This window comes from Oratosquilla oratoria, chromosome 9 (genome assembly GCF_046742065.1).
Source record: "Oratosquilla oratoria isolate Oo_2021 chromosome 9, ASM4674206v1, whole genome shotgun sequence".
In the NCBI taxonomy this organism is placed as follows: domain Eukaryota; kingdom Metazoa; phylum Arthropoda; class Malacostraca; order Stomatopoda; family Squillidae; genus Oratosquilla; species Oratosquilla oratoria.
In genome coordinates, this window is record NC_134785.1 from 43,862,773 (window position 1) to 43,887,950 (window position 25,178).

The following is a 25,178-nucleotide window of genomic DNA, read 5'->3' on the forward strand; positions in this document are numbered from 1 at the left end:
GGTTAAATTGAAACAACAAAATATTTTCTATTCTTTATCAAGCCAAAACGACATCTGGCAGTACCGGCTCAGAAGGATTACATTGGTATATTACATGAGACCATGCAGTTTTGATCAACATTAAGAATACATGGCAGAAAAAAAAAAACTGCTGAATTTTCAAGTCATATATCATGTCTTCCTCCTTTGCTTTTCCCACCTCCACACTTTGTCATGGAAAGCTCACACAATGGCAGCCAAACAGTAAGTCATTCACTGAATTATATTCACAACTGGTGAGGAAATACTATGAGAGAATCTCTCCCACTCATCAGTAAAACCACCTGCTAATTTGGATTTAAGTATGCTATTTGGTTCAATTACATTCAAGTGTAATAGTAAACCAAGACATTAAATATAATGTGGTTGGTTTATAAAACAAATACCAATTATAATGGTTTTGTCAGAAAGAAAATTATTGAGTAATCATCAAAATAAAAGTAAAAACATAATACAACAAATCCGTCGAAAGTACAGCTTTTATGCAAACACACACAAAAAACACATGTTAAGTAAGGAACACATCCTTGATTCCATCACCAAAGTAAAATTAATATGATCTGGACCATAAATGACAAGAATTTCAAATATACAATACTTGTTATAACTTCATCTAGTGCTACATTACTCCTGTCTGAACATAGCCTAGCTGTATGTATGGAATGACAAGGGAATGGAGTATGGCAAAGTTGTAGAATATAATTTCAAGTGTCTCCATGCTTCCATTCAAAATGTATAGCTGTATTTATCAGGGTATCCTGGTTTTTACTTTTACTTCTAAACATCTTATAAAAAATAAACAATTCATAAGGTAACTAACTTTTAGACTATATGAGCAACAGGTACAGAAATACTCGTATTGCTTACACAGTATATAACAGTTGTGCGGAAGCTCTTCCAACAGATTACATGCAATACTTTTGTTGAATTATCACAGCCACAACTCCATCTTTGCAACATGACAAGCTGGAGAAATCTAACAGTAAGCAGTGCTAAGGAGAAATGTAGAATGTATGTACTAAAGTCACACAGGTCATTATTACAAAAACTATTACATTCTTACATTTCCACTTTTGTATTTTTACTACAACACTATGATTGTACTGTTATGTGATGATATTCTTAAGGCACAGGCTATTGTTTGGAGTAGCACATCTCTAGATACCAGAAATGACTTAAAGATTAAAACAGTTATTCTCCATTAATCTGATTTGTCCACAGTTTTCACTATGGAATACATATCATCCACTTCTCAGGGTATCATTTTCAAAACAGTCCAAATGCATATCAGTATGAGAAACTAGAAATTAAATAATAACAGGTTATTTCTGTACAACCTTTACATTTCAATATCCTTAGGTCTGGTCTTATTATAAACAAAAAGAATAATGAGGAGACAAATGGCTCCTAAGACTGGCACAACCACTGTGAAGATCTTTCCTCGATTTTCAACAAAATCTTTCTTCCGCTCCTTCTTCTCTTTGTTAGTTTCTTTCACTTTACCCTTTAGTTGACGCATTTTGAGAGGTGAAGGTTCAATGAAACTGCCCTGGAAAAAGGGATCATACAAAAATTATAGTCATGGGAATAACATGTATACAATAAGAAAATAACCCCATCTGGGGTATTGGCTGCATGTTATTGTGGCAAAGTTGCATGCAGCTGATACTTTAGGGTCCATATGGGGAACCCCTATGGACCCGAGCCACACATAATTTTGTCTGCAACAGAGGAAATCTCTGTTCACAGAGAAATGATGACACTTTTATACTGCAACTGTCCCTCCATTATGCTGTCCCACTCACCCCTTGTTACTGTCCTGTACCATTTCTCTGAATATCCATTACCTTTTTTTTTGCCTAACCCTGTGGTGGGGGAAAAGAATGCTGCCACCAAGCTTCCCACTTGAGTTATATGAAGTGACAAAAAACAAGACGGGGATAGGACTAGGAATCCTGCTATCTGTAAAAAAAAAAAAAAAAAAAAGTAAAGGCATAAGAGGGTCTAGTTTTCCAACCAGTACCCTAAGGTTTGGGTCTTTTAATGTGAGTGGATGTGGTACAGATGAGGGTAAAAGAGAAGAGATAGGCAGTATGTTTGTGAGAGGAAAGATGGATGTGTTAGCATTGTGTGAAACCAAGTTGAAAGGGAGGGGCGAGTGTGAGTTTGGGAGTGTACTAGTAAGTGAAGAGATAGGTAAGCATGTTGTGGAGTGGAAGGTTTTTTTTTTCAAGGTTAATGTGGATGAAGGTAAAGCTGGGAAGGGAGACGTGGGTTTTTGTAAGTGCATATGGGCCTGGTAGTGAAAAGAGTATAGAGGAAAGGGAGGCTTTTTGGATGGATTTAAATGAGGGCATAGAGGGATTAGGAAGAAATGTCAATGTATTTGTATTGGGAGACATTAATGCTAGGGTAGGAAATGAACCAATAGATGGAATGATTGGGAAATACAGTGCTTCAGAAGAAAGTCAAGCATATTACACATGTGAGAGGGTGGTGGATGGAAGGGTGGTAGACAGGGTGTTAATGGACTATATAGTGGTAACCAGGAGTATAGTAGGAAGAGTTAAGGATGTACATGTTCTAAGGGGAGAGAGTGGGGGAATATCAGATCATTTTTTGGTGGAAGGTAAGTTGAGAGTGGAGGATAGGTGGAGAAAGAGGAAAAGGGCAGAAGGTAGGGAGGTACTTAGAGTGAACTGCTTAAAAGAGAAAAGGAGAAGGCATATAAGAAGCTGAAAGAGTGGGAGGGAGTGAAGAATAGAGTAGAACTACAAGTGGAGGAGGAATGGGGATGGTTAAATGTGGGAGTCATAAGGTGTGAAAAGATGGTGTGTGGAACAAGGAGGATGGGAGGAAATAGAAGGAAGGGTAGTGAGTGCTGGGATGAGGAAGCAAAGAAGGGTGTAGAAGAGAAGAAGCAAGCTTTCATAGATTGGTTACAAGTTAGGACGAGGGAATCATATAAGAGGTAAAAAGTAAAGAGAAGTAAAGCATAAGATAAAGGAGGCAAAGAGGAGAGTAGATGTGAAATGGGGTAAGAGTACAACAGAAAAATTTGAAAGTAATACAAACATGTTTTGGAAAGATATTAAGAGAGGAACAAGAGACAAGTCAAGTAGAGAAGAAAAGGTAAAAGGTGCAGATGGATAGATAAGAATGGAAGAGAAGGCAGTGAGAGGAAGGTGGGCAGAGTATTTTAGGGAGTTGCTAAATGTGAAGGATAGGGAGGGAAAGATAGTTGCAGTGGGAAGTGCAAAGAAAATGACCGTAATGAGTGAGAAAAATGTAGGAGAAATAAATAAAGATGAAGGAAAGGCAGCTGTTAAGATGATGAAAGCAGGTAAGGCACCTGGGTTGGATGGATGCCATGCAGAATGTCAGAAAAAAGGAAGTACAGTGATGAGGGTCTGGCTGGTTTAGTTATTTAATGTTTGTTTAAGAGAGGGTAGAGTGCCGGAGGACTGGAGGAGTGTCTGTATAGTTCCATTTTAGAAGAGAAGGGGACAAGTGTGCGTGTAGTAGTTACAAAGGGATCAGCTTGTTAAGTGTAGCTGGGAAGGCTTATGGGAGGGGTCTTGATTGAGTGGAACAGAGGGAGTAATTGGTGAGGAACAGTGTGGGTTTAGGACTGGTAGGGGTTGTGTAGATCAGATTTTTGTGGTAGGACAGATATGTGAGAAAGCTATAGGAAAAGGTAAGGATGTATTTTGGGATTTAATGGATTTGGAAAAGGCTTATGAAAGGTTAGACAGAAAGACACTGTGGGAATCTATTGCAGATATATGGGATAGGAGGAAATCTATTAAGAGCAGTCAAGAGTTTTTACAAGAGTAGTAGAGCTTGTGTTAGGATAAAAAGGGAGAGAGTGGGTGGTCTGAGGTAAAGGTGGGACTTCGGCAGGGATGTGTTATGTTGCTTTGGCTGTTCAATTTATACATGGATAGGGTGGTGCGAGAGGTAAATGCAAGGGTAGTGGGTCAGGGATTGGAGATGGTTACAGAAAATGGAGATAAACCAGTTTTTGTTTGCTGACAACACTGCACTTGTAGCAGGATCAGAGGGGGGATTGAGGAAGTTAGTGACAGAGTTTGGGAAGGTGTGTGAAAGAAGGAAGTTGAAGATAAATGTGGGTAAACGTATGGTGATGAGATGTACAAGGGAAGAGTGGCAGCAGACTGGAAGTGAGTATTAAAGGAGAGAGACTAAAACTGTAGGAAGTGGATAGTTTTAGATACTTGGGTGCAAATGTGGCAGGAAAGGGAGGAGTAGGGATGGAGGTAGAATGTAGATTTAGAGAAGCAAATAAATGCCCAGGGTGATTAAAAAGTGTAATGAGAAATAGACATTTGGGAATGGATGCTAAGAGGAGATTGTATGAAGGATTGATTGTGCCGACAGCAATATACAGGGCAGAAACATGAAACATAAGAGAGGAGTTTGAATGCGTTTGAGATGAGGTGCCTGAGAAGTATGATAGGGGTTATTAGGCTGGATAGAGTGAGAAATGAGGTGAGGAGGAGAACAGGGGTGGAAAGGGAGTTGGGAGATAAGGCTGATGAAAGAGTATAGGGATGGTTTGGACACATGGAAAGAATGAGTGAAGAAAGACTAGTAAAAGAGGTGTGGAAGGCAGAGGTAGAAAGAGTGAACATAAGGGGTCGACCTAGGAGGAGATGGATGGGGTAAAAAGGGCATTGGGAAAGAGGGGAAAGTCTGTTGAGGAAGGACGGGAGAGGAAAGAAGATAGGGGTGAATGGAGAATGGTTTTGTATGGATGATGCTGTGATGCATGAGGGGGAATGGGTAGGGGATGGGGAGTGAGGGAGTATGTATGAGAAATGAACTGACGCAGCCCGAAGGGATTTCTCCTCGTCTTCTCCTTTTCTGCATGAGGGGATGGAGAGGGGGGAGGGGGATCGCCGAATTAATGAAGCTGCCTTGCTGTGTCTTGCAGCACTGCTTCTGACTCAGGGTAGTGGACAAGATGCAGGGATGACCTGTCATCCAGGAAGTGCCAAGATAAGAGGGAGGGTAGAGGGGAATGGAATGGGTGGGAATGGTTTTATTTTATGACTTTTTTTTTTTTTTTTTGCTACCTCCCTTATACAGGGGAAAGAACCTTTGGTATATGTATGTACCAATTATAAGGTTGTAAAAACTGAAACAATTATGACTATATGTCTACTTTACTTTTGTTTAGGAATGTCCCCTTTGGGGCTACAGGTAGCAGAATTCCTAGCCCTATCCCAGTCTCGTTTTTTGTCGCCTCGTACAACTAAAGTGGGAAGGCCTAACCTGCCAATACTGGATTGTAAAAATGTATGTGCATGTGTAGTGCTGTATAGAGAATGCACATATGGACAGAGTATCTCTCAGCTTTAGAAGAGTGGATCACATGGGCCTTTGGTGTAGACGCGATTGAAGTGCAGTAAAGGTAGTACAGTTGGCAGATGCGAAGAAGGCAATTGTCATATATCATGTTATAATTCAAGTTCTGTCATTATTTCCGTACAATCTTTATTCAAGAAAAGTTGGTGTAATTCTCATGGTAAATTGAACTAGAATAGAAAAAAAAACATTGCAATGAGTGAGCCTGTTAAAATTTTAGCTGGGCACACCTATGCAATATAGCAATAGAAAACTAATTATTGATTTTGTAAATTATAATAGATCAACATAATATGTGATTTTTTTGCGGAAATCAATAACAAAAATGTTGCTAAAATATATTTTCTAATTAACAAAGTTGCGGCAATTGAATGATACGCCATACAGTATTTGTTTTGATAGGTCCCAAGGTCAAAGAAATGAAAGGATGATAAATTAGTCTATTCTAACCTGACCTAACCTATGTAACCTAACTGATGTTTAGTAATTCGGTACCTCAAATTCTAAAGATCATCCGGGTCATCATCGTCATCACGGATGCTGACAGCCTGATTATTATTGTACCTCGGGCAATTAACAGATGATGGCAGAACCCCGTGTTCTTTCATAAAGTCCATGGAAGCCCTATTGTCTTTTTAATAGCTCTTATTAATGTCACCTGGAGTTCAAGAACACCCGGTCCAGAACGTGAAAGCTGTCATCTGATAGTGAATGGACTGGCATGGCATCTGCACCATATCCTAGCGGCTTTGTTTGTTAGTAAATTTGCCTGTAGCAAGGTTTTTAGTTTTTTATTTCCGCCAAGAAAGTCACATTACATTCATGTATTATAATAAATTTACAAAATTAATATTTAATTTTCTAATGCTATATCGCATAGGTGTGCACAACTAAAATAATACCATAAGCCTTATTGGAAATAACACAGATCAAGTATTTTGGCAAAATTTCATAAAAAAAATCCAGTAATTAATGATGTCAAGCCTCAGTGAGCTCCTCTTAAACAGCAACACTCAACATGTCTCAACCACCAGGAGCAATCCACATTTCCGAGCCCCTGCATTTCTCTTGCCCACCACCTATGACTTGGGACTCCAACCTTGAGGTCATCAATATTATGAATATATAAATTCTGACCCATTAATCTTTTTTTTTTTTTTCTTTAGGAACAGCTTGAATGAAATTTTGTGAGCAAGTGTAAGTACTAAGTTATAACAACTGTAGTAACATTTAGCCCTTTTCCACTATCTGATAAATACACAGACCACCAGACGAAGCTTTTAGTAAAGGCTGACTACCACTATTGAAATACAAGTTTTCTGACTACGTCTACAAACTCAAACTCAAAAACTGCAATACTTCCCAATCGCCAATGTTATATTCAACCTTTAACTTTCTAAAGTTTGATATCTATCTGAAAAGAAAAACACTGTACAATCTTGGTCACATAAACATTACGTTAATTCGGCTAATATTACCTGACAGACTGCTGCAAATATTCCGTAATGTTTCTTATGATGCAATGCGTTTAATCAAGCAGACAGCTCAAGTATGTTTACCTCAAACGACGAGACAGACGACGACAACGTCAGACGACGTGGACACGTCAATCAAATAAAGCTCGAAAGTATGTGTCATACGATAGTAATAAAATTAAAGTAATATACATATGACATTGATAAACAGCTGAAAATCTTATGTTTCATAAGTTATTTTAAATTTAAAAAATTATATTTTCGGCATATAGTATGTGAAAAGGATAGTGTGCTTGTATTACAAATTGAAAGGAGATGACGGCATCAACAGCCAATGAGAAGTAGTGTATACAACAAGTACTACTATTTCTTTGTTTTGACTGGTCACATGATTATGCTTCCTCTACCTCTCTTATAATATATATAGCCAATCAGAATACAAGTTTAAAAGTGTTTATGTTTTCCTTCTAATAACATTGGTTTACCCAAAAGAAAACTTAATGTTCCTACCAACTTCCTCTAAACATATCATCCAGATTTGGTGTTAGGGTGTAACCCCTATATTGAGTGTGGGAAGGAGCTTCTTAAGGTTACGCCCTTTGTCACTTTACTTAGTGAATACATCTGTTGTAAGTAAGAGTTAAGTGCATGAATACTGTTCACAGTGGTTAAAAATCGATACTGCGTTGATAAATGCAAGTAATGAACAAATGTGATAATGGTATAACACTTAACAGTAAAGTATCGTGGGTTGACTCATATAATGATACATCTGATTTTCTCAGCAGATTCAGTTAATGAGGTTTATTTTCTCAGCAGATTCAGTCAATGAGGTTTATTTTATGGAAGACTGAAGTGTTAATTATCAGTAGAGAAAACTTAATAATAGTTTTGGTGGTGATTTTAGTATTGAAGGGGAACAATAGAATAGATACCAGGATAATGTAAATGCAAGAAAGTACTTTTAACTTTGGTGCATATTCCTGTAGCTAAAGAGTAAAGATAAAGTTTAGTCAAATGTCCATGGTAAAAGTACAAATGTGAGAAAGACTTTTATAGTAAAGATTATGATATTTTTTAGAAGTGCACACCTATGCAGTATAGCATTAGAAAATTAAATGTTAATTTTGTAAATTATAATACATTAGTATTATAGGTATTTTTCTTGGCAGAAATCAGTATCAGAAAACATTGCGGACAATTTATAGTTTCACCCAACCATAGAATTTGATATGTGGCTTATGTGTTTCTGGTGAGAAATGTTGTGATATGAACGATGGTGTACATCATTTCTGTCGCAAATGTGTACTTTTGAAGTAATTATGTATTGAAATTATGCACTTATGCCTACATCTCCCAAACGATCTGGGGTGACGTGTGGGAAATTGGGGTTTTTGGGTGGGGAAGACTAATAAATGGAGTAATGTGCGTTGCAAAACAGGTATAAAATGAACAAAAACATTAAAAGAAATAATAATAAAAAATAAAAATCACATTCTATGGCCGGAGTCCAGCGGTAGCCATCATTGTGTTTACCAACGAATTGAACAGTGTCTCACTAGATGTGTCACACTTAGTGAAGTGCACTCCAGCCGCGCAAGACTTCCTAACTGTAAACTAACGTTACCTCCATTAGGTTAGGTTAGGTTAGTTTACTTTACGGTTACCAAGTCTTGCACGAGCTGCTAATCTAGCGCTTCTGGTCACAAAAATATACAATCGTTAGTAAACTAACAGGGTGTCGCACGCGGTACCCGCCGATATGGGATATTTTTGTTTTTCATGGGTTTCTTTAGTCTTCTTCATTTTACACCTGTTTGGCAATGTGCATTACTCTATTTATTAGTCTCCCCCACCCAAAAACTCCAATTTCCCACACGTCCCCCCAGATCATTCGGGAGATGTAGGCACAAGTGCATAACTTCAATACTTAATTACTTCAAAAGTACGCATTTGCGACAGAAATGATATACACCTTCGTTCATATCACAACATTTCTCACCAGAAACACATAAGCCACATATCAAATTCTATGGTTGGGTGAAACTATAAATTGACCAACATTGCTAAAAGTCATGCAGAAATGAAGTTGCGTTAACTTCTTTAGATGCCATCTTTGTTTTGATAGATTCGGAGGTCAGAGACAATGACAGCAACAACCTGATGGCCTCTACAATTACAAGTATTGCTTTACTAAATGCAGGTTAGGTTGGTTAGAATAGACACTTATCATACTTTAACCCCCTTACTTTGTTGATAAAAACAATGGAGCTCTCTAAGCTTACATACATAAACAACAAAGGCCAGCACAGTTATTTACTTGTTCCATTAACATGTCATTAACTCGAATACTTTTGAAACAAACCATAAAGAATTTTATATCCTATTAAAGCTTAAAAAGTTTACTTCACAGTGATATACATATAAAATAATAATATGAATATGGGTAGTTATTCAGTTGCGTACAAATACACTATATAGCATTAGAAAATTAGATATTAATTTTGTACATTATAATACATGAATATAATATGCGATTTTCTTGGCAGAAATAAAAATAAAAGATACCATGCTACAAGCAAATATACTAATAAATGAAGTCGTTAGCATAGGATCAGGATGCCATCTTATTGTTTGTTGTCTGCCTGGTCCAGTTAAGGCCTGGTGTACACCCTCGGTACTTCTGCCGGTACCTCGTGAGGTATATGTTCTTGAAAGAATGCTATGGAGCTGAAATCCATGCATTCCTTCAATCTATGAGAAACCTATATACCCCACAATCAGAAAGAGTAATTGAACAGGTTAACATCTGTGATGACAACAACAATCTGGATGACCTTATTCCCCTAAGAAAATTGCATATTACGTTGATATACTGTATTATAATTTACAAAATTAAATAATTAACTTTCTATTGCTATATCACATATTTGTGTACAACTGAACATTTATTTGAACATGGGTAAGCACATCAAAAGTAAAAAAAGATTAGTTCGAATCCTGACAAAAAAAATTGCAACTGTAATAAATCAGTATGAACCTTAGTTACACTTAGTTATTATATGAAGAATTGATTGTATGGAAATCTTCTGGAAGATATATATATTATAATGCAGAACTAGAAAGATTATGGCGTAACCCACTGACACCTGTAAATGGCACTTAAGGAGGCCCTGCATCCTCAGTGACAGGTACCCATGCACCTGTCCCTGCAACAGGTGCCATACTCCCATCATCTTCACTATCATAACTTTCATCTTCACCATCACTTTCAGCAGTTTCTGTTGCTGAATCATCACCACCCACTTCTTCATGGTCATGGTTAATCTCATCATTACTTGTACCACAATCAAATCATATATCAGCTGAAGAAGAAACATCGAGTACGATCTCTGAGTCTGCCTCCTGTGCCATCATTACCAACTCCTACTTTTTGTTTCACTTTTAGACACAATAAGTATTGTCACTAGTTCTTTCTGCAATATTATATAGCGTGAAACGTTTATCATTAGAAATACATATTTTATCATATTTTAACTTTTAAACACTGAAAACATGGTAAAGTTGCTGTCAAAAATAACTCCGTGCACTCACGAAAAAATGGCACACCAAACTGTCTCTTCAAACAGCAATTATAAAACAGCCACTTATTGGTTATTTCAAGAGGGCAGAAATTATGAGCTCTTGATGCATGAGATATGGGCTTGTGTAAACAAATAAATCAGACTCTAATGAACCAGGAAGTTTGAACTGGGCCACAATCGTAGCCTGACAGAGCGTACAGGAAAATGTCATGATCGTGGCATGACGAAGTAAGGGGGTTAATTTCTTCTATCCACCTCTACCAAAACAAAGATGGCATCTCAAGTAGTCAAAGCAGCTATGTTTGTTTGTCTATAGCTTTTAGCAACTTTTTCTATTATTGATTTTTGCCAAAAATAACGTATATTATGTTCATATATTATAATTTAAAAATTATAATTTAATTTTCTATTGCTGTATCGTGTAGGTGTATACTTCTAAAAATTTACCAAGGTTATTAAAGGAAAGTTGTGATTACAGTTTGAAAATTCTACTAGGTTTTTGCTGTAGAAAATCTATGACAATTGTCACTTTCAGCTTCCCAGAGGGAGTGATATAACTTAATAATATAAATACGTAGGCTCGTACCTATAGACCTTGATACCAGTATTTGTTTTTATATTTGAACACTAAACTAAACATGCTCAGAATAATTGTGTACTCAGGATTTAGCCATCAGAAAGACGTATATAATTTTTTTTTTTTTTTTTTTTTTTTTTTTAGTGCATATCTATGCAGTATAGCATTAGGAAATTAAATATTAATTTTGTAAATTATAATACATCAATTTAATGAATATTTTTCTTGACAGAAATTAATATAGAAAATGTTGCTAAAACCTATACAGAAATGAATGAAGTCACTTCGACTCCATTAGACGCCATCTTTGTTTTGATAGATTTGGAGGTTGGAGACAACAACAATGACCCTGATGACCTCTAGAATTACAGGTACCACATTACTAAATGCAGGTTAGGTTACATTAGGTTGGTAGGTTAGGTTAGAATAGACACATCATACTTCAATTTCTTTGGCCCCCGCCTCTACCAAAACAAAGATGGTGTCTCAATCAACCGAAAAGGCTATGTTTGTTTATTTATAGCTTTTAGCAACCTTTTCTGTTATTAGTTTCCACCAAGAATAATGTATGTTACATTGGTGTATTATAATTTACAAAATTATTATTTAATTTTCTGTTGCTATATTGAAGATAAATGTGGGTAAAGGTAGGGTGATGAGATGTACAAGGGGTGAAAGTGGCACCAGACTGGAAATGAACATTAAGGGAGAGTGACTGGAGGACGTGGATAGGTTTAGATACTTGGGTGCAAATGTGGCAGGAAAGGTTGGAGTGGAGGTGGAGGTAGAATGTAGATTGAGAGAAGCAAGTAAATGCCTTGGTGGATTAAAAAGTGTAATGAGAAATAGACATTTGGGAATGGAGGCTAAGAGGAGACTGTATGAAAGAGCAATTGTGCCAACAGCACTGTATGGGGCAGAAACATGGAACATAAGAGAGGAAGAGAGAAGGAGTTTGAATGTGTTTGAGATGAGGTGTCTGAGAAGTATGATGGGGGTTACCAGGCTGGACAGAGTGAGAAATGAGGAGGCGAGGAGGAGAACAGGGGTGGTAAGGGAGTTAGGAGATAGGGTTGATGAAAGAGTATTAGGATGGTTTGGACACATGGAAAGAATGAGTGAAGAAAGACTGGTAAAAGAGGTATGGAAGGCAGATGTGGAGGGAGTGAACATGAGGGGGCATCCTAGGATGAGATGGATGGATGGGGTGAAGGGGGCTTTGGGGAAGAGGAGAATGTCTGTTGAGGAAGGACGAGAGAGGACAGAAGACGGGTGAATGGAGAATGGTTGTATATGGATGATGTTATGATGTATGAGGTGGAATGGGTGGGGGGATGGGGGTGAGGTAGTATGTGTGAGAAAAATTTGACACAGCCCGAAGGGATTTCTCCCCGTCTTCTTTTCTGCAGGGAGGGACGGAGAGGGGGGGTCACCGATTTAATGAAGCGGCCGTGCTGTGGATGTGCTGCATCTTGCAACACTGCCTCTGACCCAGAGCAGTGGACAAGGTGCAGGGATGACCTGTCATGCAGGTGGTGCCAAGATAAGAGGGAGGGTGGAGGGGAGTGGAGTGTGTTTAGTGATGAAATGGGTGGGAATGGTTTTTGTGCCTTTTTCTTTTTGGCTACCTTCCTTGTGAGGGGGAAAAAGCCTTGGTATATGTATGTATATTGCATAGGTGTGCAGACTGTGCACTTCTAAAAATTTACCAAATATATAAATAGTTCTTAGATGTCAATATGGTTCCACAGCCTGGATCTTCAAAAACCTGAACTTTGCAGAGCTATAAAAAAAAAAAAAAAACAAGGTTAATGATTGGTTATTCCAAAACCATAAATTACTTGTGTAAATTATCCATACCCAGGATTCAAAATCCTCCCCATAGGAGTTGGTCAGCCTAAATATCATCTAGGATGTGAATTTACTCACTAAAGAAAAAAAATCATTATATCCTACTGTCAATATCTTTTGGGTAAATTGACAGTGTAATGTCACTGCTGCTTGGGGCTAAAACATGGCCTGAGAGTTTTGAAATGTTACAACTTGATCTTTTGAGTGGCATACCATGGGAAGCCATACATGATAATGTTTTGAAAGGCCATCCATAGTTATAAATGTTTGTATACACATAATTACAAGTGTGAAAAAGGGAAAGATGTGGGAGTTTTTGTTCATGGAAATTTTGTTGCTGGAAAAGTATGTTAATAAGATGATTGGAGACACATATAGGCTGTTTACAAATGTGAGATTGGCATTTCATTGCATGGGCCAAGGGATAATGAAAAGACTGACCCAAACATGAGTATGGAGCAGTGATGTGGTCCCCACACAAAAAGGATTTAGAAAGATTTGGAGAATTTAAAGAACAGCAGCCAAAATTGTCCTGAGCAAAGTAGATGGACCATATTTTGGATGAAGAAGAGAGAGAAAGGTCACCCCCCAATGAAAGAGATAAGGGACCAAATAATAAACCTTGATGTCAGAAAATCACAGTCTGGATGGAATTGACTACTGACTTAGGGGGTCAGTACTAAATAAATCAACACGAGAAGGACCTAGGAATAGTGATCTTGAGTGACCTCAAGTCATCTGCTCATGTAGCAATGGTTGCTGCCAAGGCAAACAATCATCTTGGCATAATAAAGAGTAACTTCACCATTCTCAATAGAGAAATCCTGGTGCCACTCTATCTTTCTCTGGTCAGGCCAATCCTCGATTATGGAGTCCAAGCATGGTCTCCACACTTGGTGAAGGATATTCAGACCCTAGAGAAAGTGCAGAGGAGGGTTACCAAATTGGTACCAGAGCTATCTAACCTGGAATATGAAGATAGGTGTCAACAATTAGAAATCCAGATCCTCCAGGATAGGAATGAGGGGGGACTTAATACAAATATATAAGTTGCACCATGGCATTGACAACATCCCCTTCAACAAGTTCTTTACCCTTCATACAAACAACTTAAGTTGTCTAAATGCATACACTGGAGAACAAATTTGAAAGGTAACTGGTTTGCCACGAGAGTGGTAAACTTTTGGAATGCAGTCCCAGAGAATGTAGTGACTGCACCCTCATTAGCCTCTTTTAAAACTTGATACAACAGACATGTAAAATTGAACCAATAACTGGCTAACAAGTCCTAGAGGTGGGGATCATGACAAGAAGTTTACTTCTTATTTCCTCACTGTTTCTCTATTAGGTAAGCTCGATTAGGAATACTAAAAGAATGTATAGATGAACTAATTAACAAAATATATAAGATAATAGATTGCTCTCTCAAAGAAGGAAAGGTACCACATGATTGGAAAAATGCAAATATTGTACCAATATATAAAGGGGGAGATAAGGAAGACCCAACAAACTATAGACCAATCTCCCTTACAAGCACAATAGCAAAAATATGTGAAAAAGTTATCAAAAGTAGATGGATTAAACATCTGGAAGAAAATAATATACTGAATCCAAAACAATCGTTTTGGATTCAGTATATTATTTTCTTCCAGAAGATCATGTGCCACTAACATGATCTGTTTTTATTTGAGGCTAATAGACATAATGCAAGAAAGGGACAGATGGGCTGATTGTGCTTTTCTACCACATAAAAATCTACTAAGAAAACTTGAAACAACAGGAGATGTACAAGGAAAGTTATTGAAATGGATGGAAGATTTCTTGAGTGGGAGAAAAATGAGGGTAGTACTTAGAGACAAAAACTCGCACTGGGAAGAAATGATAAGTAGAGTCCCACAAGGTTCTGTATTAGCTCTGATAATGTTTGCCATATACAGAAATGACATAGATGAATATGATGCAAAACTACTAAAGAAAGTACAGAAAAAGACTGTGAATCACTACAGAGAGACCTGGACAAAGTCTGAGAATGGAGCCAAAAGTGGGAAGTGAACTTCAAGAAATGTAGTATAATGGAGTTTGGAAAAAGTAAAAATAGAATATCAGGGCAATATAAAATTGGTACAAAGGAAGTAAAAAAAGTTAGCTCGGAAAAGGACCTAGGAGTAATTATTAACAAAGACATGTCACCAGACAAGCATATTAACAAAATAGTCGGAGAAACCTACAATTTACTAAGATCAATAAAGGTGGCCTTTAACTACTTGGATGAGGTAATGGTAAAGAAAATATTAGTCACACTGATAAGACCAAGATTGGAGTATGCTGCAACACTATGGACACCCAGCACAAAAAAGAATATAAAGAAATTAGAAAGAATCCAAAGAGCAACGACAAAGATGGCACCAACACTTAAGAAATTGACATACGAACAAAGATTGTCCAAACTGGTACTACCAACCCTGGAACAAAGAAGAGAAAGAGGAGATCTACTGGCCATTTACAGAATCATGAAAGGTATGGAAGTCCTTGACAGAGAAGATTGATTAAATTGGGATAAAAGAAAAATGAGTACATGAAAAGAAACTCAAGGATAGTTATAGAAGAGATCTGAAAAAAAAAAAAAATGTTTCCCACAGAGAGTGGTGGATGTCTGGAACAAAAATGGATGAAACTATAGTATGTGCAAAAACCATACAAGAATTTAAGAACAAACTAGATGCTGAAAGATACAAAGATGGGTCTCAACGAGCATAGCTCCCTTCTTGGATAATACAACTATGTAAATATAAGGCAACGTTTGAAAAAATTGGACAAACCCTCGCCAAAAGAAAGACAACAGAGGGATGACATGGTTGCTGTATTTAAGATCATACATCACTAATGGTAATGTTTATTTTTTAGATTTTAATTTATTTATTCATTTATTTGTTTATGTATTATTATTATCATTATTATTATTATTATTATTATTTTTTTTTATGTATTGTCATGTTGTGTTGGTATCATTAGCCTACTTAACTAATGGTAACATTTGTTTGGTACATGTATGTGATATCTCCTTAATGACACATATATTATCACAGTAACTGTTGTGCATGTTCACTGCTCAGTTGCCCAGGGTCACTGATCAAGTCTTTCCCTAACTTTGAGAATAGTTGGGGCAGTGACATGAGTATAATTATCTTCCTTAATACTATAAAGAAATTAGATAATTGTACATGATGAAATTAAAAAGATGTGCTTAAAGGACATGAAGAAGAACAGTTGGGTCTTCATTGGTGCAATTTGTGGAATAACCAACAGGAGGATTTGATACAGTCATAAAACAAATGAATAAGCTAAGTTGTACCAGTAGCGATGGACTGGACCCCATAAGCATATATCTTTTCCTGTATCTAACAATTAAGCAACTAGGTACCCAATTATGGGGATCAATGACAGATACCTGCTTTTGGTAGGCCTGGAAAATGGATAGCAGAGAAAATAAACTTGGTACACATTTTCAAAACTGATCAACACCTTCACCACTTTCTTCAGATACAGCCCTGAGGGGCTGACACTCATTCTCCATACCGTGCTGTCTTTCCATCAAGCCCTTGAAAATTATTGACACAAAATTCAAGTGAAATTAGTGAGGAAATTCAAAGCTACTGTAGGTACAATACCTAGAGAAAAACAGATAGGATATAATGAGTGTAATTCCTTTCCTCTATTATTAGGTGAATACATACACACAATACCTTTACCATAATGGCTTTATCACATTCTCGCCCTATGTTATATTTCCATGTACCTATCCTTGTTATTAATACTTTGGGGCACATATACTGCAGGCAAAATACTGTACTTTCAATAAAGGCTTGTTGATAAGCTTTTAGTCCACATGTTCGACAACCTTCTATTTGTTCCAACCCTTCAGGTATCATTCACAGTCTCATATCAGCCAAAAAATCTAGATGGAAATAGGTAGGCATCTTAAATATCCATGTGCACACACAAAATAAGCTAAACACAGAAGCCTGTGGTTGTTTTACTAGCAGAGGGAAAAGGCTATTCAAAAACTCAAAACTTACACAGAGGCTCCTCATTAAACTAATATCTAAGCCATTTAGGACAAGATGCAGTGGTAGTACTCTAGCAACCTTTGACTTCTTTAAGACATACAGGACTCCAAAAATTGAGAAAAGATCAAACATAGTTCCTATCCTAAAATCAAACAAACCATCATATATCAGCATCATACATACCCATTTTGCTTTTCAGCTTATTCAAGTTAATGAATAATATTACATTGAAATTAATCAAACCACGCTTACCATCCTCACTTAGTCAACACTGTTTTGTAAAGGACCACCTCATGAGCATATCGTTTACAAATGCACAACAGATATGAGATGGATTAACAAGGTGTCACCAGACAGAACATTTATGGTGACAATAGACACAAACAAGGCCATATAACACTGCCCATATCAAAAAATTATAATAGAAATGGACATACACTACAAGAAATGAGTAACAAAATTCACAATGGGCAAAATATGCACTGTCACAGAACCAGCTCTTTTCAAAGACCAAAAGGTTATACTGTACAATACACCAGTACAATACACCTCCACACCTAACCTTTCTTGAGAACATAAATTCAAAATACTCACCTGTTCAGATGATCTAACAGTAACAGCCAAACACTACTACAAGATTGCTACCAAGAAGAAAAATACCTCAGACCTGAAAAATTACAAAAAGTTGAATGTCAGTATCCTTGTGAAATCGGTACTACTCAGTCCAAGATATATACTGCAACTTGCTGAATGGTCAGAGCCTGTCAGTAGAAAAAAAAACTCGCTGTTGGATGTCGCATTAAACAAGCAAGAAAAATAGATAAGAGGTTAAACATGTTCTAACAAATAGCAAGCACATTAGTCAAAGAACAAAGGAAAATAATATCACCAATTAGTTTTGGACCATGTACCTTAGACATATCCCCCAAAGAAAAAAACATGTATGCTTGCCCAAATACATACTGCAACTCAACACTATATACTGTAGCATTTTCCACTCACATGATCTTAGGCCATGGTGAAGCGTGAACGGATTAAACTAATGGAAATGTAGTAACAACCATTTTTAAAGCCTGTCAATCTCACAAAATGCAATTACTCACAGAGGACCAGAGCAAAATTGGTAAATAAATAATTGGCTCACAGTAGAGTATACAGATATAATATGCAATAGTGACAAAATTTGTACTAGTATTATGAATAGGTTTAATTAAGTATCTCTTATAATTCCATTGTTGAATTACTCATAATTTTAACTCATTACAAAGGACTTGATCAACAATATTTAATTATTTTGACTCCAAATGCCTCCTCCAGGATCATGTCTACTGAATATCTGCAGTATTCCGATCTAATTAAAGATGACAGGTATGTTATAAAATACTGAATAAAATTGCTAGCCTTTTTGCTCCTAGTCTTATTCTGCAGCTGCCATGATTTTTTTCTTTACCCATGATATGCCAGAACAGTGGATAGTACAGTATCTGCTTTCAATTTGCAAAATGAATGCTTTCTGTGTATAGCAGTAGAAGAAGAAAGACAACTTGCAAAGCAAATGCTTTCTGTGTATTGCAATAGAAGATGACAGCAATTAGTATTGGTACATAAGAACAATTGTTTATATTGGGAAATAAAGCAGATTCCATTTGAGAATAATGGTAATCTTATTTTGATCATATTGCTATTCTTGACCTATGCTTATTGCTTGTAAAGATATATTTATTACTATTATTATTATTATTTCTTTTATGTCTTGCCTCTCCAACCCCACTTGTAAAGAATATTATCCCTCCAAAAATATTTGTTGAAGGAATGGTTTCCATATTAAAGGCGAGAAAAAACACACATTGTAGTGGTATAATAACTTTGTTTTGAGTATTTACCATTGAGCACTTTGAAATTGGTTCTTTTTGTTTATCAGATTTTTTTCTTATTCATTTGTTTATTTATTCTTTTTCATTGCAAAACTTATTTTCATTTTTATTATTATTATTTTATTATGAGGACAAAAAGCCCTTGGTATTATTATTCATTTGTTTTTATATTTTTATTTTATTTATTTTTTATATTTTTATATATTTATTTATTTATTTTTAGGATAAAAAAAGCTTTGTCCCCAGTCCGAGTTGCTTAGATAGATGCTAAATGCCCAGACTCTTAACATTGTGCTTGTGCTTCAGGAGCAGATATATATTTGCTTGCTAATGGTTCATCTTTTTCAGGTTTGTTTCTTGATAGGTTGAAGAAAGATGCCGGGGTAAGTCGGTTCCACAGCTCCAATGAATAACACTAATTGCTACCACAGTATTTTTTATTTACTAGGCCCTATGGAAAGCATCTCTTACACTCCCACTGCCTGTGGCCTTAGACCTCTTGCTTGTAGGAAATTGTAATTGACTTCTTTCAATGATAAAATTATTTCTGTAAAACTTTATAGTTAAGACTTCAAGTAGCCTTGATAGCTGTCGTTTGACTGCTGGGAGATTAAGGGATTTTCTGTGAAGGGCCACTAATTGCTGTTACTACTTTTGCCTTGGATGTTATATATTAGTTTTCTGCTTCGTTGCAACACCAACACCCGCACTTCCCTTTTGTTTTTTAATTGCCTCTTTCCAACACTGTTACACATACATGTAGATGGATTGACATAGCTGTGTGTTTTTAAGTAACATTGTACATGATTTCTTAGTTATTTCTGTGTTATTATTTATTCTTTTTCTTTTGAAATCAACAAGTTTATTGATGATTTACTTGTGAAAGAAAGAATATTAATAGATACTTTTCCTATAAAGCTGTGTATATCTTGCTTTGCATTGATGTGCATATATATTATATATATATATATATATATATATATATACAGGGTGTTCAGGATAAATTTGACACTTTTTTGGAAATGAAGTAAAATGTCGTATCTTGGCCAAAATTTTATGTATTCTCAAAATTCAAAGTGCGTCTCTTAGAGGATCTTTTGCCAAATACAGCTCACTCAGAGAAACTGCCCTGAACCTACAGCATGCAGCCTTGATGGTGTCCTTCGAGAGATGCCTGAACACCAGTTTGATCCTGGCAATCAGCTCATCCTTGGTGTTGCAAGCGGCACGATTGGTGGGTTTTTTTTTTTTTTTCAACTCCGCCCCACACGTAATAGTTCATGGGGTTGCAATCAGGCGAGTTGGGGGGCCAGATGTTGGGACTGGTGAAGTCATAGAAGTTCACAGACAGCCACTTCTGGGTTTTCTTAGAGGTGTAGCATGGAGCTGAGTCCTGCTGCCACATGTATGGTCTTCCTGCAGCCACCCTCTCCACCCAGCACTTGACAACAGTGGACAGCAACTCAATATAGCCATCTGAAGTGAGTCTGAGTCCCTCTTCAAAGATGTGGGGCAGCATGATGTGGCCTTCACTGGAAACACACCCAAAGACCATCACAGTTTGAGGGAACTTGGTCTTCATAAAACACAAGACTTTGTGCAGACTGTAGGCTAGCCACCTGTTCTATGCATTGTGCAACTGGTCCTGGCAGAAGTTCTTCTCATCTGAGAAGAACCAGAGCATCCCTAGCTCGACTGGGTGTTTGACCTTGTTGAGGAGTTTCTTGGCTTTCCTAAGGCAGTTCTCTTGGGCCTTGGTGGTGAGTAGTTGCCCCTTGTGCCTCTTCTCTGGGGAGTAGCAAAGATCCTCATTCAGTGCTTTCTTCGTAGTCGCCACTCCAGTGCCCAACTCTCACCAAGGTCCGCATTGCCTTGCCTGGATCTTGCCACACTTTTTTTTTTTTTTTTTTTTTTCACATCTCTGTTGCAGTTCTCCAGCTCATATCTCATGGCCTTCACAGTACTCAAGGAGCACTGAGCTGCAGCTAAGATTTCCAAATTTTTTAATCTGGCATTAATCATCATGATGCAGGTCACTCTTCCAATATTCCAGTGCTTTCTAGACATCCATGCTATCTAGCTCTCACACCCACTAATAGTACACAGAATCAGCTATTCATTGCATTTTACCACTTAAATCCTTCAAATAGTTTTGAAATGACAGGATAAAAAAAAAAGTCAAATTTATCCTGAACACCCTGTATATACATATATATGTATATATATATATATATATATATATACATATATATATATATACATATATATATATATACATATATATATATACAGTCGAACCTCAAAAGCCCGGACTAATTGGGGGGAAGGGTGGTCCGGTCATGCCAAACGTCCGGTCATCGAAAATATCGCCCTAACACCCGTAGATTTTCATAGCGGTATACGTATAGGTAATGTATGATATGGCATAGAAACACATAAGAATAATACTCTAACACTGTAATAGTAATACTGTACTGTAATAATAATGCTATAATACTAATAATTCTGTAATAATAACTGTAATACAGGCATGTAAATGTACTGTATATACAGTGTACTGTACTGTATTTTTTATTACGTACACTGTAGATATCGGAAGGTATCCATGCGGGACAGTGGTGGCGGCCAGGGTTGCCACATTTTCTACACTGCCGTATAGAATGGGAGTGTTGCCATACCGGGGCATGCATTTTTCTTGGGCATGTGCAGACTTTCATAGCAAGATATACTTGTCAAACTTTGACAAAATGGTGGTTCTAGTTTTTTTTATTCTTGAATGTATATAAGGCCCCCATGCCCTAACATATTCCGTAAGATATAATTTTTTTATTTTTTTTATTATCGCTAAAAGAAAGCTGAAACTTTAGCATAGAATTTTGTTCTACACAGTAAAAATGTATCTTTTGGGGTATAATATTTTATAAGTAACACAATTACAATAAAAGTCATATTTTGATGTACCATTTATTATTTGATAACTAGTTCTATGATTTTTAAACAGAAGTTTGAGTTTTTTAACGTTTTTAACAGCCCGCTGACATGTAGAACAAATTTCCTCGTGTCCTTGTGCAGTTGCCACATGCCATTAATTTACTATGTTTTGGTACAAAATTCTACGAAACGGCAGCCATGGTGGCGGCTTGACTGGGCTGGGTTTGAGTACACATGTACGGCCGTCGCTGCCACCTACCGGACAAATAGGGAACTTTGCTTGAAAAGTCCACCCTTTGTTCATTTCGACCGGTCATACGAGGGTCCAGGCTTTCGAGGTTCGACTGTATATATATATATATATATATATATATATATATATATATATATATATATATATATATATATATATATATATATATATATATAGACAGTAGAGTTCAAAATGTTCCGGACACTTGTAATTTTGTATTAAAGTTATTAATATCATCCTTGGGAGTTAAGACCAGAATTCAAAAATTGGAACATGGCAACCTACAAGGATCGGTTACCTCTAGATAGAATTTTAAAGAATAGGAAAATATATGCCTGAAGTTATTAGTATATTTGCAATTCAGTCTTAAAAATTATGTGTCCTAAGTGATCTGGATGCTTTAATTTACCTGTATTAATTAATTTAATTGCCTATCATCTACATAACAATTTAATTTATTCAGCAAAGACTTGACACCAGATAAGCATATTAATAAAATAGTCGGAGAAACCTATAATTTATTGAGGTAAATAAAAGTGGCATTTGCCTATTTGGATGAGGAAATGATAAAAAAAATTAACTACACTAATAAGACCAAAACTCGAGTATGCAGCAACACCATGGACACCCAGTACCAAAAAGAATATAAAAAAAAAATAGAATACAAAGAGCAACAACAAAACTGGCACCAACTCTTTCCAAAATGACATATGAATAAAAACTGTCCAAATTAGAATTATCAACTCTGGTACAAAGAAGAGAAAGAGGAGACCTACTACCTATAGAATTATGAAGGGAATGGAAATCTTAGATAAGAATGATTTATTGAAATGGGACAATGGAAAAACAAGAGGACACGAAAAGAAACTAAAAAAAGATAATTACAGAAGAGATCTGAAAAAAAATAGCTTCCCACACAGTGATAGATACTTGGAACAAATTAGACAAAGAAACAGTGTGTGCAAACACTATTCAAGATTTTAAGAAAAAACTTGATGCTGAGAGATACAAAAATGGGTCACCACGAGCATAGCTCCCTTTCCGTATAATACAACTAGGTAAATACGTTATTGGAACATAACTTTAGTACAGGCGCAGTCCTACAGTGAACATGCCTCGAAATACTACTACCTCTATCTTAGTGCAGGAACTAATTTTGAAATTGTGTCGCCAAGACAAACTCTCAGTTAGTCATTGCTGAAACTGTAAGACATCCTAAAAGTGTAATGAATGCCATTTTGAAGAAGTATGACAAGAGTAGTACATGTAAGGTAGGAAAACCCACTGGTAGGCTGAGAAAAACAAAAGTAAAGCAAGATCGAGCCATTTGCCACATTGTGAGGAAGGATTGCTTTGCAACAGCTGCAGCAGCTTCCTGTGAGATCAGTGAGACTATGGCAGTCAGTGTGTCTAGGGAAACAGTGTCACATTGTCTTAAGAAAATTTGCACACACGCACACCTTTGGTCAAACCACTAATTAGTGGAAAGAACAGAAGAGACCATCTAAAATCCATAATGGAATATGGCCAAAGGACCAGTGGACCTTAGTCCACTTTAGTGAGGAATCAAAGTTTAATTTGTTTGACTTGGATGCCAAAAGATTTGTTCATCGCATGACAGGTGAAAAACTATTTAAAAATTGCATCAAGAACGGTGTAAAGTTTGGTGGCAGAAGCATCATTGCTTGGGGCATAATTTCAGCAGAGGGCACTTGGCCACTTATACACTTGCAGGCCAAAATGAATGTGCAGGTGTACAAGAAATTATTGTTGTCTCTTTAACATGCAATATTAATGCAGGAAAACACTCCTTGCCACACGGAAAATCTGGTGAAGTAATTTTTAGTGTACCAAGAAACTGAGGTTCTAGACTGGCCTGCGCAGAGCCTGAACCTGAATCCTATAAGAAATGCCTGGAAAACACTTGGTGAAAGAACAAAAGTGAGAAACCCTAAAACAGTACATGGACTTTGGGCTATTCTTCAAGATGAATGGTGTCGGATATCTGTTAGTTCATTCTTGTGGCAAGAGATGTCAAGCTGTTATTGATAACAAAGGTCTTCACACTAGATACTCATAATGTTACTTTCAAATGTGTTAAGAAGTTTTCATTTTGTTATTATCTCATTATATGTATATTACCTATTTTCCTAATGTCCGGATAATTTTGGGCACATAGTTTTTAATTAAAGACTGAATTGCAAATATACTAATAACTTTCAGTGTATGTTATCCTATTCCTTCAAATTTTGCCTAGAGGTAACCGATCCATGTAGGTTGCCATGTTCCAGTTTTTTAAATCTGGCCTTAACTCTCAAGGACGACATTAGTTAACTTCAATACGAAATTACAAGTGTCCAGAACATTTTGGATGCTACTCTTTATATATATATATATATATATATATATATATATATATATATATATATATATATATATATATAATATATACACATATATATACACACACACACACCACACACTCACACTCTGTGTATGTATGTAGATATACAAATGTATAATGTTTGTGTGTAGTGCTTTAATTAGAACACATGGACAGTGCCATGTTATCTTTCCAAGACCCTAAATAAAATAAAAGTAAACCATATGTTAGGGATTACTTGCAAATCAGTGTTGTTTCTAATGTTAATACTCAGTATTTGCATGTGTAAATTTGTATTGTAAAAAAAAAATGCCAGCAATCTATTACAAATTAGTGATACATCCCATATTCACAATACACATGAATGGCAAGGAAAGAGCCCTTTCACAGGTGTTGGACAGCTGGGAATCTAATGCATAATGCTCAGCTTAAATATAAAAAGAAATATGGGTCTTTATAATCTCTTCAATTGCATATGGTGAAGGCTCCTTTGGTGTAACCACAGAACAAGTTGACGTGTTTCACAAACCTTGAAGTTAAAGGGGAATTTTGATGTACTGCAGTGCAGGGATGTCTGGCTTTGTACGACACATCTTCAGAGGTGCCTGTAAGATGCTGGTCACAAGTTGCAAGATGCTGCTATATATTCAAGATGAACTATGATGTATAACTTTGTACTTCAACTTTTTAAATAGTATTTGTGTACATAGACAATTTAGGTGTGTTCTATTAGAGAGATGCTATATTATATAA

General features: G+C 36.5%; 1 protein-coding gene and 2 long non-coding RNA genes across 5 annotated transcripts in view; 2 read left to right on the forward strand and 1 right to left on the reverse strand.

Moving 5' to 3' along the window:
- Positions 1-21: 21 nt before the first annotated feature.
- On the reverse strand, positions 22-25,106 carry LOC143028353 (uncharacterized). The gene is made up of 3 exons (XR_012966723.1): positions 24,955-25,106; positions 17,579-17,651; positions 22-1,588 (listed from the first exon to the last, which is right to left on the reverse strand). It is a non-coding gene; the product is annotated as an uncharacterized LOC143028353 (long non-coding RNA).
- The window catches only part of stck (LIM zinc finger domain containing stck), a 47,911-nt gene continuing 34,127 nt past the window's right edge, over positions 11,395-25,178 (forward strand). For 2 of the 3 annotated variants that reach the window (XM_076190295.1, XM_076190297.1), the window contains exons 1-2: positions 11,395-11,437; positions 19,207-19,241. In XM_076190295.1, coding sequence (XP_076046410.1) covers positions 11,410-11,437; positions 19,207-19,241 — 63 coding nt within the window. In that variant the 5' untranslated portion in view covers positions 11,395-11,409. Of the gene's footprint in view, positions 11,438-18,330; positions 18,353-19,206; positions 19,242-25,178 lie in introns of those variants that run through there. The other variant, XM_076190299.1, reaches the window with a different exon arrangement.
- LOC143028354 (uncharacterized) lies at positions 11,444-15,206 on the forward strand. Its single transcript, XR_012966724.1, has 2 exons — positions 11,444-13,250; positions 13,296-15,206. It is a non-coding gene; the product is annotated as an uncharacterized LOC143028354 (long non-coding RNA).